This window comes from Danio aesculapii, chromosome 4, assembly GCF_903798145.1.
Source record: "Danio aesculapii chromosome 4, fDanAes4.1, whole genome shotgun sequence".
Lineage (NCBI taxonomy): Eukaryota > Metazoa > Chordata > Actinopteri > Cypriniformes > Danionidae > Danio > Danio aesculapii.
The window spans coordinates 13,167,464-13,181,946 of record NC_079438.1 but is presented as its reverse complement, the minus strand read 5'-3'; the positions used below and the strand labels follow the sequence as shown (position 1 = coordinate 13,181,946).

Sequence of the window (14,483 nt, the reverse complement as noted above, 5' to 3'; positions counted from 1 at the left end):
AGTCAACTAATGGCCCACAAATAGGTAATGTGTTAGCTTGCAGTGTTAGATTTGAACACAGTGCCCAGTATGCACCCTAGACAGTGAGCCATGTATGGAGTCAAACAGGGCCATACTGTATATATCTACAAAATAAAACCATGTTTTGCAAACAAAAAAAATAAGTTTTGCAAATAAAAATGTGCTTTTTTGGAAGAAAAAAAAATGAGAGAAAAAATAAAGTTTAGCAAAGTAAAACTTCAGCAGCATTGACTTTGCAACACATATTTCCCTCTGCGCCGCTCCTTTAAATCCACGTTTCAGTCATCCGTGCCTCTGCGGCGCAAGCTTTCCTTTGCGCTCAATTTTTCTTTGTGCCTCGCTTTGTGTCGCTGATTTGACGTGGAGGAGGGGTCAAGAGGTTGGGGTGTGTACAAGGGACCTGAAGGCGCGTCCCTTCTCGTTACGTCATCAGCGTGAGTCCCAGACCGAGTGGATCAATCGAAATGACGACACAGAGACATGCGGGTGTTGGAAGAAAGCGATCAATAATACATACCTGAGATCCATCACCCGCATGTCTCTACTCCGCCATTTCGATTGATCCACACGGTCTGGGACCCGTGCTGATGACGTAACAAGAAGTTGTGGTAACAGTCTGTTTCCTGAATGTCGATGGGATCTGCTGGGTTTTACAGTGAAATTTTTGGTTAATACTGTACTAACTGAATATGTCAGACAGTCCAGTTTTAAGCACAGCTTTCCAAGCTGAAATGAATTATAGGCACACGATTCTGGTAATAGAATTAGTATGAAAAGTTAAAGCAACATTGTGGCACTGCATATTTGAAAGTGTTGGAGTACACAATTATGATATTGTTTCTTTACAGATTTAATTGTAGATAAAAATGTAAATTTAAATGTGTTTTTCAGAAAGTACCCCAGTGCTCTGATGACAGCGATGATACGGTTATCCTGGAACCCACTCCAGACATAGATGCAGGTGTTCCTGAGCTCAGGAGGACAGACAGCGTGATCGTGAGTTTATCTGAACATCTTAGCTTATTAAAAATGAGATCGAGATTGTCATTTCTCACCCTCATGTCCTTCTAAACCCGCAAGACCTTCATCTTCAGAACACAAATGGAGACATTTTTGATCAAATCTGAGAGCTTTTCCTCCATAGACAGCAGCTATGCAACTGAAATGATCCTAGACCAAGAATTGCAATAAGCATATTGTTAAATATTCCATGTGACAACAGTGTTTCAACTGTAATTTTACGAAGCTACGAGAATATATTTGTGCACAGAGAAAACAAAAATAATTACTTTATTCAAAATTTTTTCGCCCCTGAGTTACTGTCTGCCTCCATTATCTAGAGTACCACAATGTATACGTGCTCACAAGCAAAAAGTAGACTTGAAGTGCACTAATTGTATAGTCCGTAAATTTAATATCTAAGTGTACTCAACTATGCTATTTTGATACACCATGGGTATGAACTAAAATGTTCTTTTAACATATTATCTCTATTTAAAATATGTATTTAGTTGCCACTACTACACTAGTACACGTGAACCCATCTTTCATACCTCAGTACACTCAAACTGTCCCAAACTAGCACAGTTGATGTACTAAAGAATAATGTTTTTGTATATTAAGTACAAAATTAGTGCGTGAGAATAGAGCACACATTATATTACATTATGTAAGAGGACAGTGCATGCAGAGGCAGCACACGCATGTGTCGTGGCACTCTGGATGATGGTGGAAGATGGTTGCTGAAATTGTTAAAGTTGTTTTGTTGTCTTTGCACACAAAAAGTATTCTGGTAGTTTCATGAAATTGTAGTTAAAAAGACAAAATAATAAATGGGTGTAAATGTGTTAATTGAAAATAAATGTAATTTGCTTATATTAGGCAGAGATGCCTTTTATCCTATTTCACAATAGTCATGATATTGTAACTGTCGTGTTTTACTAATTTTCCTGTAAACAAACACATAAATCATAACTAGGACAAATGAAAGTCAATTATAATGGTTTATTTGCAGCATTGTGCATTATAGCCATTCGCACAGCAGAATTACTATAAATATCATTTTATTTTATAAGTTTTAATGCTACTATAAAGGACCAGTGGTCACATATACCACTGCAGAGTTTAAGGAGAGGCACTGGCATTTAACAGTAAAGGAGTATTTAAATATGTTTTTTTTATTTCTGAAAAATTATAAGCGTTTATTTTATCGTTCAGCTTGGCAGATTGTTTACAAGATGTAGGCAGAAGTTTATTTCAGAATCAGAAAGAGCTTCATAAGCATACTTGGCAATAAAGCTCTTTTTGATTGTGCTCGTATTTTTCTTCAAAGCACCTACTTGGAATATAAATTTTGGCTCGATTACTATACTATATGCTTATTATTTGTTTAAAAAATTATCATGATTATATTTCAGGTAGTTTTTCAATAACTGTTGTTAATTTTGTTTTAGTTTTTCATTTATTTTCACATTTTTATTTTATTTCAGTTTACAAAGGTGTTTTTTGATCAATTGTTTTCATCTTAGGTTTAGTTTTCGTTTACTTTAAAATAAACTTGTCTGGGTCTGGGAATGGGAACATTTAGGTTATATTGCTTAATCTGTGTTCCGAAAACAAATGGAGGTCTTACAGGTTTGAAACAACATGAAGGTTAGTAATTAATGACAGATTTTTATTTGTATTTTTGGGTGAGCTATCACTTTAGTATGAAAAACGTCCCTTGTTCATAAACAATACAAAGAACACATAAAATATAACAGCAGAATTCCAATACTAAAAACAATTGAGAATAAATTTAAAAAATGTACTTAAAGACAACATAGTATTTTTGTATTTCAAATACTGCCCATCCCTGCAGGATATCAGCAGTCTAATAAGGAGGTTGAGATTAGGAGGTAGTCTAATAAGGAGGTATTTCAGATATAAAATTCCAATTAGTATTTAAATACCTTTGAAAACAACAAATGTATTTTGCATTTACATACATTTAATCTTAGTATTTTTGTATTTTCAAAATAAATAAGGTACTTTGCCTTCTTATTAGACTGCAGACTGATGTCCTGCAGGGATTGGCAGTATTTGAAATGCATGTATTTTAAAAACTATTTTGTACTTTTTCTTTAAATACCTTTGGAAAAAGTCTGTGTTTTGTATTTAAATACAATTGATTTTAGTATTTTTGTATTTCGTTTAGGAAATCAGCAGTCTAATAATGAGGTTAATTGGTAAAAAGTATTTTTGTACTTTGTGTTTTAAGAATACAAACATACTAAGATTAAATGTATTTAAATACAAAATAGTATTTCAGATACTGCCCATCCCTGCAGCCTGGAAATTAAAATTTGCATTGTTATTAATAAAACCTTCACGCTGTCTTAGATTTCTGCTCAAGACTTCTAACTAATAACTTTAATTCACAGATTAACAGGAAAATGCTTGGAAACACAGCAGAAGAATCTCTGTCAAGTTCAGAGCCCAGTGAGGACGAGTATGTACCAAATACAGAAGAAGAATCAGACAGTTCAGATGAGGAAGAGAAGTTAGGAAAAACCAAATCAAAATCTTCAAGATCACAACCATTTAAGAGAAGGCGCATTGTGACTCGTTTTAGTTCCTTGGCTGAGAGTAGCACCAAAGAATCATCTCCATATGAAGAAATCGACACCAGAGAATCTTCTTCATCCGAAAAAAAAGAAATCGGAGAATCCTCTTCACCAGGTAATTGTAATGTGACAGTCATGATGCTTAAGAGAAAGACAGACGGTGGCAGACTGTACAACAAGAAGTTTTATTGCTTGTTTTGCTCGAAACCATACAGCAAAATGGCGCGTCATTTAGAATCTAAACATAAAGAGATGCCAGAGGTGGCAAGAGCTGTTGCTTTTCCAAAAGGGTCTAAAGAGCGAAAATTACAACTGAGTTTTTTGAGAAATAAAGGAAACCGCTGTCATAATGCTCAGGTGCTTAAAGATGGAAAAGGTATTGTGATACCCCGACAGCAATCAATTTCAGAGGTAAAAGCAAGCGATTATTTGCACTGCATAAACTGTGCAGCATATTTGAAGAGGAAATCATTGTGGAGACATATGCAGAGATGCCACCTAAACAAGAAAGTGAAGGGGATGAAACCGGGAAAGACAAGAGTTCAGTCCCTTTGCTCGTATGCTGACCCAATTCCTAAAAGTGTTAGTACAAGATTTTGGAAAATGGTGAGCGAAATGCATGAAGATGAGGTAACAAATGTTGTCCGCAAAGAAAAAATCATCTTAAAATTAGGACAGCATCTGTTCAATAAACATGGGCACGATGCCACAAAACATGAGTACATCAGGCAAAAGATGCGTGAAACCGGGCGACTCGTGCTTGAAGGAAGGAAGCATGGGAAGTTGAAGGAAGTGTCCGAGTTCTTCGTTCCAGCTAATTTTCCTCACGTCATCAATGCAGTTCACGGTGTGGCTGGCTTAAACGAAGAGACAAGCAGCTATAAAACACCGTCTTTGGCCCTAAAGTTAGGGCACAACCTCAAGAAGATGGCCAGCATTATTGAATGTGAGGCAATGATGTCAGGTGATAAGAATACCCTCAGCGATGCGCAAGCCTTTAAACAAATCTGTGACACTAAATGGAGTGAGTGTGTGTCATCCCATGCTCTCCGAACTTTGAGTGAAGCAAAATGGAATTCTCCACAGCTTCTTCCATTTGCAGAAGATGTGAAAAAAATGCACCAATATCTTGACAGCCATAGTAAGGAGTCTCAAACAAAACTTGAACAAGAACCAAGTAGCAAACACTGGGCAGAACTTGCAAAAGTGACACTCTGTCAGGTGATACTTTTTAATCGTAGAAGGGAAGGAGAGGTATCCAAGATGTCCCTTAATTCTTTCATATTGAGGGATACCTCATCGACTCATCCAGATGTAGAGCTTGCCCTGACAGACCTTGAAAAGTCACTTTGCAAGCACTTCCAGAGAATTGAAATACGAGGTAAACGTGGACGTAAGGTCCCCATTCTTCTCACACCTGATATGGTGACATCGATGGAGTTACTCGTCAAGACTCGCCGTAACTGTGATGTTCTGGATGAGAATGTATTCATGTTTGCAAGACCAAACGCAATGAGCCATTTCAGAGGATCAGACATTGTTCGATATGTAGCTCGCAGCTGTGGAGCACAATCTCCAGAAGCACTGTCCTCAACTAGATTGCGAAAGCATATGGCAACAATGTCCAAAGTACTGAACTTAAAAGATAATGAAATGGACGATATTGCTAACTTCCTAGGACATGACATCAGAGTCCATCGCCAATACTATAGACTACCTGAAGGTACCTTACAGTTGGCAAAGATAAGCAAAGTACTTATGGCTATGGAGCGAGGACAACTAAATTATTTCAAAGGAAAGAATCTCGATGAGATCGAGATTGATCCACAAGGTAAAACAGGCTTGAGTAAATCACTAAGTAAATTCATTTATATATTTTCCGCCATAGATTGAATGTAGCTGTTTAAAAATATTTAGTTTGCTACCTAATAATTTTGTCTATTACTTTTTGTGGTTGCTGTGTTTTCTAGAAAAAATACAGATGGACAGTGATGAATCGGACTCTGACACCGAAATAACTGAAAAGGCTGCTTCACCTTCAAATTCTGCAGGTATGTAGTCTGTGCTGTATCTTCTATGCTAAGCAGGCAACAGTGACCACTGACAACTGGTATAGGTAACAAAATAACGGTTTAATGTAGTTTTGTGCAGTGGTATACTAAAAGGATTTCACTTCATTGCAGTGTACACACACATTAAAGGGATGTTTATCTGTTTACCCCATGGCATCTGTTTCTTCAGTAGTCTGTCAGCCATATAATAGCAGTGGATGGGCACCAAACCTCTGAAAGTAAAAAAAAAAAAACACACACAGACAAATCCAAATTACACCGTTTGGCTCGTAACTATACACTGATGTCCCAAGATATGAAAAGATAGTTTTTTTTGCGAGAAACTGAACAGTTTATATCATTATTTACCTTTGATACACACAGTCCAACTGTCCTAATCATGAGTTTATCACGAGGCCCATTACATGTGTAGTGCTCTGGGGTAGTATACGCAAACACCGGAAGGAGAAAAATTATCTGCAGACCCTCCACACTTTTACTACATTTATGGGTGTGTTGAACAATCAATCAGTCTCTGAGCTCTTTGTAAACAATGACCACACCACACCAGAGTAACGTGGTGTACACATGTAACGAGCCTCGTGATAAACTCATGCTCAGGACAGATGGACATTGCTGTGTATCAAAGGTAAATAATTATATAAATGCTGTTCCGTTTCTCACAAAAACTGATGTTTTGGTGTCTTAGGACATCAGTGTATCGTCACGAGCTGCAGGGTGTTATTTGGATTTGTCTGTGCATGTTTTTCTTTACTTTCAAAGGTTTGGTGCCCATCCACTGGCATTTTATGACTGACAGACTGCAACGATTTAATGTTAAGCGAGTTAAACAGAGTTAAAAATGTTTGTTTGTGTTATGAATATTTTGGCTCTGGAGTAATTCCAGAGCCAATAAAATGTATGATGCAGAAAGCAGTGGTTCAGGAGCGCAGCAAGTTCATAACAGTTTTGAATGCAGGCTGCTCCATAGGATTGAATATAGTGCCGATTTGCTGTTCAGAAACATCTTCGGGAACGGGATATTGTTACCGCATGCTTCCATTTAAATTACATCAGCGTTACCGACCGCAACCGCTTTTATTTGGAAATTTATTCCCGTGTCACAAGAAATCTGGTCGGGTCCCGCAGGAATTCAGACCTCTAGCGCAGGGTCTATCTTTGCCTTTTCAGCCTGGAAACAGCTCTTCGATTTTTCCTAATTTCCAGATTTGTCTCAGCATGTTGGCATCCCTGATGAGAACAATGCCACCTGTTTTCAGCTCAGTAGGTTTCTGTGTGTTGCGGAATTGTGCAGATCTTTCCTCCAGTGATTCTGCAGGTTGCTCATGAGTTGGTTTCTATATCTCGTCTTCCTTACCCGCAGTGGTATGATCATGGTCGCAGGGAATCATTCACCAACCAGGAAGTGTGCAGGTGACAAGGTAAGGGACAAACGTAAGGGGTCTGGAATTCATTGTCACTTCTTCCTCTGTGAGGAGTGTAGACATTTCTTTAAAAGTGAGAGATGCCTATTTCTATCACCTTTTTACAGGCATGTCTTTAAAGACCTCCCTAGCCTCTCCCAAAATCCATGCTTGCTTTACGATGAAGTGGCAGATGCCCTTCCATGATAAATATTCCAGCAGGTGTGGTTCTCTGATGGCTTCCCATAGCTCACTGGGGTCTTTCTTTGCTCTTTTGAAAGTTTTGGCATTGTCTAAATAAACCACCTCACATAGCCCTCTTCTGAAGACAAATCACTTGAGTGCTAACAGGAAATTTTCTGTTAACTGACTTGAAACCATCTCCAAATTCACGGCTCTGCTCTGGTCTTTGTTATTCTGTCTCATGGCAATGGAGCCATGTCCTGCTGTGTGAGTTTTGTTTTAAATCGTTTGCTCAGAGGACATTTCAACAGAATACATGTACTTTTACAAGTTTTCTGCCTTGCAAAATCCAGTGCCTACTTCTGATTTGTACAAGTTTCTTGGAGCTTGAATTTGCATTGTGCACAAACCTTTTAATTCCTTTTTCAGTTTACTGTACTTCAATAAATCTAGTACAGGTTCTGGTCCACTTTGATCGCTGCTGCTACTGAGTTGCACACTGACCTGCTAACTTTGTTTTATCTCATTACTCACATCTTTATCACTCTGATCTTTATCACCCTCCTCAGGCTTTTCCACCGTAATTCACTTTCCTTCAGATTAGCTACAGTCTGACCTCAGGTAGGGAGATCTGCTGGTTGGAGTACAGCTACATTGCTTAACCACAATTGGACGGAGGCAGCCAGAGAAGCTTCATCGTGCTAAGAGCTTTAAAGATACCTGTGTTAAAACATTTGGCTCCGCAGCACTAGCAACAGCAAAGCTTAACACAGTGAAGGTAACTCTGCAGAACATTTAGAAGAAGGGCAGAAGATTGAAAAAGAAGCACTGAAAGACACCCCAAGTGTGCACTGCTGCGATGAAAATTTCAGATGAGCACATCCAAGCAGAGCTTAAACAAAAAAGCTGTTTCCAATTGTGAGCTGGCTCCACAGTAGCCCATTCATTGAATCTATCCACAGTTGAACTTGTTTGCGCTTCATATTCAGGGGCTTCAGGAAGTTGTTTCCTATTCTCACTCCAGTCACTGCTTCCATCACACAGCAGGTGGATTACCCTGGACTTTGAAGTGATGAAGCAACGTTTCCATTAGGCTTATGCTTAGACTTTATTCCATACTATCAGGGGATAATTATGTGGTGGATCTATGGAAGTTTTGAACACCACCTTTGCCATTCTTGTGCAAGATCTGTAGGCAGCTTTTCGTCCCAGCCAAGGCCTTGTTGTATACACATCTCTTGAAAAAACAAAAGCTTGGATTCCGGCTTTTCTGTATCACTCTTTATACTTCTCAGCATCAGCGTTTTCTTTCCTTAAATTTTCAGTGTCCAACTTTTGCAGATAACAGGCCTAAGAGTTATTGATCACATAATTGATCAGTGACTGGACCTTCTTTGTCGACTTCTGTTTCAGTGTTATGCTAAAGTTTTATTGTGGAACTGCATGCAGCTCTCAGATTTCTGAGTAGTCTTTCAATTCTGTCCATCATTGTTTCTTGCTAGTTTTCCGGGTTTCGGTACCTGGATTGTAAGCTGGATCCAAATGGTACAGTATGACTATTTAACTGTCACGCTGAGACAAGGAATGGACAAACAACGACGTAATATAAATGAAAAGACTTTAATAAGCCAAAGAGCAGAACAGGAAACACAGGGTAGTAACATCAACGACCGACAAGCAACAGAGCAAACAAATCAACTTATAAAGACATACTGATTATTGAGGACAGCTGTAGGGAATCACAGTGACGAGGGGAAGAAACCAATAAGCACATAACAGCGGGGGAGACACTGGTAGAAACCAACGTAAACAGTCCAGGGGTGCGACATTACACCCCCCTCCGGGAAGGCGCATCCTCGCGCCGAAAAACAAGGATAATAATGTAAACAAAGTCTCAGGAGTGGCTTTGGCAGAGGACGGACTCCCGGGAGGAGAACGGTCAACAGTGTCCAGGGTGGAGACAGAACAGCCCAGGGAGTTGATGACGGAGTGAGGAGCCATGGAGGAGACAGAAAGGAGCTGGAGCAGGAGGAGCCAGGTGAGACCCAGACCGCAGCCATGATGGAGACCCACGGTGGAGCCGATGGAGCGAGGAGCCATGGTGGAGGAAAGGCTGACAACTCCAGGGGGGCGAACGACGGAGGCGAAGCAGGTGGCGGTAGAGCCCGAGGCGGAGACGGAGAGCCGATGATCCTGGGCGACACCGAGGATCTGGAGAGTGAAGGCGGAGCCCAAGCTTCTGGCGACCGAGGCGGAGATCCAGAGGTCCGCGGCGGAGACTGAGTGACAGAGGACCGAGGCTGTGCCTGCTGGAGGGAGGAGTCCAGCGATAAGGTGCAGCCGAAGGAGTAGGAACACGACTGACCAGGGTGGAGCCGAATGAACGATGGAGCCCGGTGGAAATGGTGGACTGACGGGCGAAGGTGGAGATGAGGGAGCTGAGAGCCGGGGTGGAGCCGCAGGGTCAGAGGGCCGAGGCAGAGTTCTGGACTCTGATGTTTATGGTGAAGGTGAGGAATCCTCCAGCCACGGATGGAGACTGGCAGACCCCCGGGAAACCCACCGCACAGATGGTGAGCTGAGGGTGAGAAAAGGGGCTGACAGGTGACAGTGGTGGCAGGATTGAGACAGCATGGCTGTCAGCAAGTGTTAACTGAGGGAGACTGGGTGGGAAATTAACACAGGCAGACAGTTCAGGGTGTACAGAGAGTTTAATGATGACATCCTCAGAAGAAATCAAATCTAGTTCATAGTCTATCGCTGTTCGTCCCAGGTCCAGATTTTGCTCACCCTCAGCGGAAGTGCAGTGAGTAATGCTATCCTCAGCATCCTCACTGCTGAAATACTGTTTAGGTTGGTCGTACTGTCACGCTGAGAAACCAATAAGTACATAACAGTGGGGGAGACACTGGTAGAAACCAATGTAAACAGTCTAGGGGTGTGACATTAAACTGTTAATGTTGTCATTATTGAGAAAAAAATAAATATTATAATTATATTATATTATATTATAAATATTATATTAAAAATTCAAACTACCTGAAATCTAATTTAATTCAAATAAGTCAGTTACTAAAAGGGAATGATGGGAAAGCCAGAAAAGGCTAATTATTACTGGAAGAAAAAAATCAAGTGTGCTTGCTGATATTTAGGGAGTTTTTATTGAATAATCTTTTAATTAAAGAGAGCTATTATGTGTCCAGACAAATCAAAGAAGTCTACTGCTGGAGTTGGACAAAAGAAAACTACACAACCAGCTAAAGGTAAGAACTTCTGATATTGTTATACTTGTAAGGAGAGTGCATTCTGTGCAGTTATTTATTATTTGGATGCTTCACCAGTCATTTGGAAGTTGTTTCACCAGTCAATCTTTGTTAAATACATGTGTGGCACAATTACTGTTAACCATTTAGTCAGTATTCTGTGCCATTACGGAATATTGCATATATTCAAGGTCTTCTAAGTTGTGCTCATATGTTTACAACAGGAAAGAAAGTTAAAAAACGGCAGCCAATGGACTTGGAACAACCAGACACAACAAAGAGTAAGCCGTTGTTTGAATGTCTTATGAAATAGGTCACAATTTCCATTTTTTTGTGAAAGTTCAGTCAATATCAAGTTATATCAATAGAAATCTGCACAAAGACCTATTTGGATTAACAACAGAATTCCTTTGATTTCATGTGCAAGTGAAATTTGAAGAAGTTTGACATGAACAAATAGAAACTTTGTGTTTTTCAGAGATTTGTGTTAATGGAGCTTTCTAACTGTGGCATGGTAGATCCGAAGTGGATGAAGTGCTCAGTTTAGTGGTTTCTTCTTAGTTCTGTACAAAACAAAACTTGGAAATCATAAAATGGTCCATAAAAAGAAACTACATGGAGTGAAGTCAGGTTTGAGACTAGATGTATCCGTTCATGCCATTTTTGCTATGTGCACTGTTGAAAAACACCAGCATATGCTGTTAAGTATACAGGAGTCAACATTTGAAGTGGATCAAAAACCTTTCATCAAAGTTATCCCAACAGCAAAAAAATAACTATTCTTGTCTTTGTTGAACATGCTAAGAGCTTTGTTGAACTTTTTGATCCACTTCAAATGTTGACTACTGTAGTTTAACGCATGCCTAACCCACATATTCTGTTTTTTTTGTGTGTGTGTAACCACACTTTGTTCAATTCCAGAACAAAAATTTACAGATAATTTATTTGTCATTCAAGATGTTCATGTCTTTCTTTTTCAGGTGTAAAGAAATGGTTATAGGGAAAACATTTTCAGTAATGTTCTCCATATAGTGGACCTCAATTGTGCCCTCCAGTTTGAACTTCCAAAATCAGTTTAAATTGCAGCCGAGGTAGAAGGGTCTTATCTAGCAAAAAAATCGATTATTTTCTAAAAAAAAAAAATAATAATAAAATTTTACAATTTCTGTACTTTTCAACCTCAAAAGCTGGACTTGTCTAGTTCTGCACATGTGAACTCTGTGTACTCCGGTTCAAGACAGTTAGGGTATGTCGAAAAACTCTTATTTTCTCCTCCAGCTTCAGAATCATCTTCCATCGCTGCAGAACACAGACCCAATGTTTACAAAAAAAGATAAAACAGTGCTATAGGATGATTCTGAAGCTGGAGAAGAAAATGAGATGAGAGTTTTTAGACGCACACTGATAAACTGATAGTTTCATTAGATAAACACCTGGGGTCGTTTAGAGCCAGGGTTCCTACACGTTTTCCATTTCAAAATTCCATACTTTTCCAGACATTTCTAAACCTCTCAAAAGATTTTCAGACCATACATAACATGAATGGTTAATTACATACAGATTTATATTTGGTATATAGTAAAGTCATCTGTAGATATTTTTCTCCGTTTTTTTAATTATTTTCTTAGAGTGACAACATATAGATGCCCTAAAATAATATATTGTGCTAAGAATAGGCTGAGAAGAAAGTGCTTATAACCTGCATTTTGCATAATGAAAAGGTGCACTTTGAATTCATTGAGTCTGTTAGACAATCACTAAAGAATCAGAAAAAAACAGCTGCCAAGAAAGCTTACTTTTTTGTACAATAAATTTACTTGAATTTTTCATTTTACTAAATAGGGACAAAAGTAAAAAATTTCAAACAAATTTTTTCTCCATACTTTGCTTTCTTTTTTCCATATGTTTCCAGACCTGGAAAATACTTCAATCAAATTCCACAATTTTCCAAACCCTGTAGGAACCCTGTAGAGATCTTTGAAGCTGCATTTAAACTGCATTTCAGAAGTTCAAACTCGCGGACACCATAGAAGTCCACTATATGGAAAATTGGAGTGTGTTCCGGTAGTAAATTTCCTGTAATTGAAAAATGTTTTACTCAAAAAATTATTTCTTTACAACTAAAGAAAGAAAGACATGAACATCTCGGATGACAAGGGGGTTGAGTACATTATCTGTAAATGTTTGTTCTGCAATTGAACTTCTCCTTTAAGATACTGCATGGAAAATCCATATCCATCAACTTCACTAATTCCAAACAGATAAAGACCTTTCACAGTTTCCAGTTGGCATTATGTGGCACAGTTTATCAAGAAGAAAACACTGTGATGGGGTGTGGCTGAAATGTGAATGGTTGTAATATCACCAAAACTGCTGTAGACATCAGAATTCCCTTATAATAAGATTTTTACATCTGTTGCTGTTGGTCACCCTGGACTATTATGTTAAGCATATGTTAGAGATTTTCAACTGTGCTAACTAGAATTTAGAAAAATGTGCAACTAAAACAATGAGAGACAAAACTGAAGTAATCATTTCATGTTTTGCTAGGACTTGCTGTTATCTCAATCACAATTACTAGTTCCTTTATTTTTTTATTCAGGATCTTCGCGAAACCCACGGAAAAAGTGGTCTACAGAGGAGATCCAAGCGGTAGAAAAAACGTTGCTAACCTGCATCAAGTCTGGAAGGGTTCCCGGGAAAACACAGTGCGAAGAATGCATTAAATCCTCCCCTGCTGCGCTTCAAGGAAGAAGCTGGGAGGCAGTCAAATTTTATGTTAAAAATCGCATTGACTCGTTGAAGCGAAAATTGTAAAAGAAATGTGAAATAGCCTTTAACAAGGTTTTGTTGTTAAAGGTAAGAAGTTCCTGTCGCTGTGTTAAGCGAAAAAATGTTGTGTTGAGTTTTTGGATTCACAAAAAGACAGTTATGTTGGTTTGACACTGCACTCGTAAGCAGGACATAAGCAGCGTGTATTTTTTTTCTGCACACGTTAACAGATTAGCACACAGAGGCGGAGTAGAAGCATCAGTGCTGTGATCGTTTCAGCGTTGAGTCTATTTTTGCTGCACCGTATTTCCAAATTTACTAAATCTTCTGGCCAAAGCTTAATCTTCATAAATGTCAAATTTTATTCGTACATGATTCTTTAGACTTGATCTATTGAAAATATACCAGTAAAAGACTCTCATATAAAATATCTTAATATGCACTTATTTACATAAAAGTAAAATGTTTAATTTAATTTTATTTTTCTATATGGTATTAGTTTTTGTTTATCTGTTTCCCCCCCTCATATTACTGTTATACAGTTTAAGATTAAAGATTTGTATATCTGAATTTATATTTCAATATTTTTGTAATGTTCATTTATTCTTCAGTATAAAAAATAAAATCCTAGACATTGTCTATTAAAAATACAAGTTGTTGTGAAATAGTGAAATGCAAGATAAAAATTAAATACAAATATAAAGACAATTCTCCCAATTGTATTAGAAAATTAATAATCAACAGGTAATTCATAATAGTGACACCAGGTGGTAGTTTGTGGTATAACACAATTGTGATGTCCCCACCAGAATAAAAAAACCTGACAGAAATGACGCTTTCTAAACTTGAGAATTTTGGATAAAAAAATTATTTATTTTAGATCAATAATTCCTCTTGACACATCTAACTTAAAATTATAGCTTTACTGTATTTAGAAAGTGCTGTCCCCACATGTAACCTTCTACTCAGTAGTCCCCACGATGTAACAAAAACAAGTATGTGTGTGTGTGTGTGTAAAAAGAGCAAGGAGACTGTGACAGGCTAAATCTCCTCGCCAGTTCTTGGACTTTTTGCTCAATAAAATAGTTAGTCGTCAGTATTTTCTAGTCCATCGTCTGTGTTTACATTCACCCACTGGCAGCCAAAATCCACTATGAAGCGTGT

At 38.4% G+C, this 14,483-nt stretch overlaps 1 protein-coding gene across 1 annotated transcript; it reads left to right on the top strand.

The window, feature by feature from the left end:
• Positions 1-4,229: 4,229 nt before the first annotated feature.
• Positions 4,230-13,392, top strand: LOC130222075 (uncharacterized). The gene is made up of 5 exons (XM_056454699.1): positions 4,230-5,457; positions 5,597-5,677; positions 10,488-10,547; positions 10,772-10,828; positions 13,150-13,392. The coding sequence occupies exons 1-5, from the start codon at positions 4,230-4,232 to the stop codon at positions 13,362-13,364; spliced, it is 1,641 nt and encodes a 546-aa protein (XP_056310674.1). The 3' UTR covers positions 13,365-13,392.
• The last annotated feature ends 1,091 nt before the right edge of the window (positions 13,393-14,483 follow it).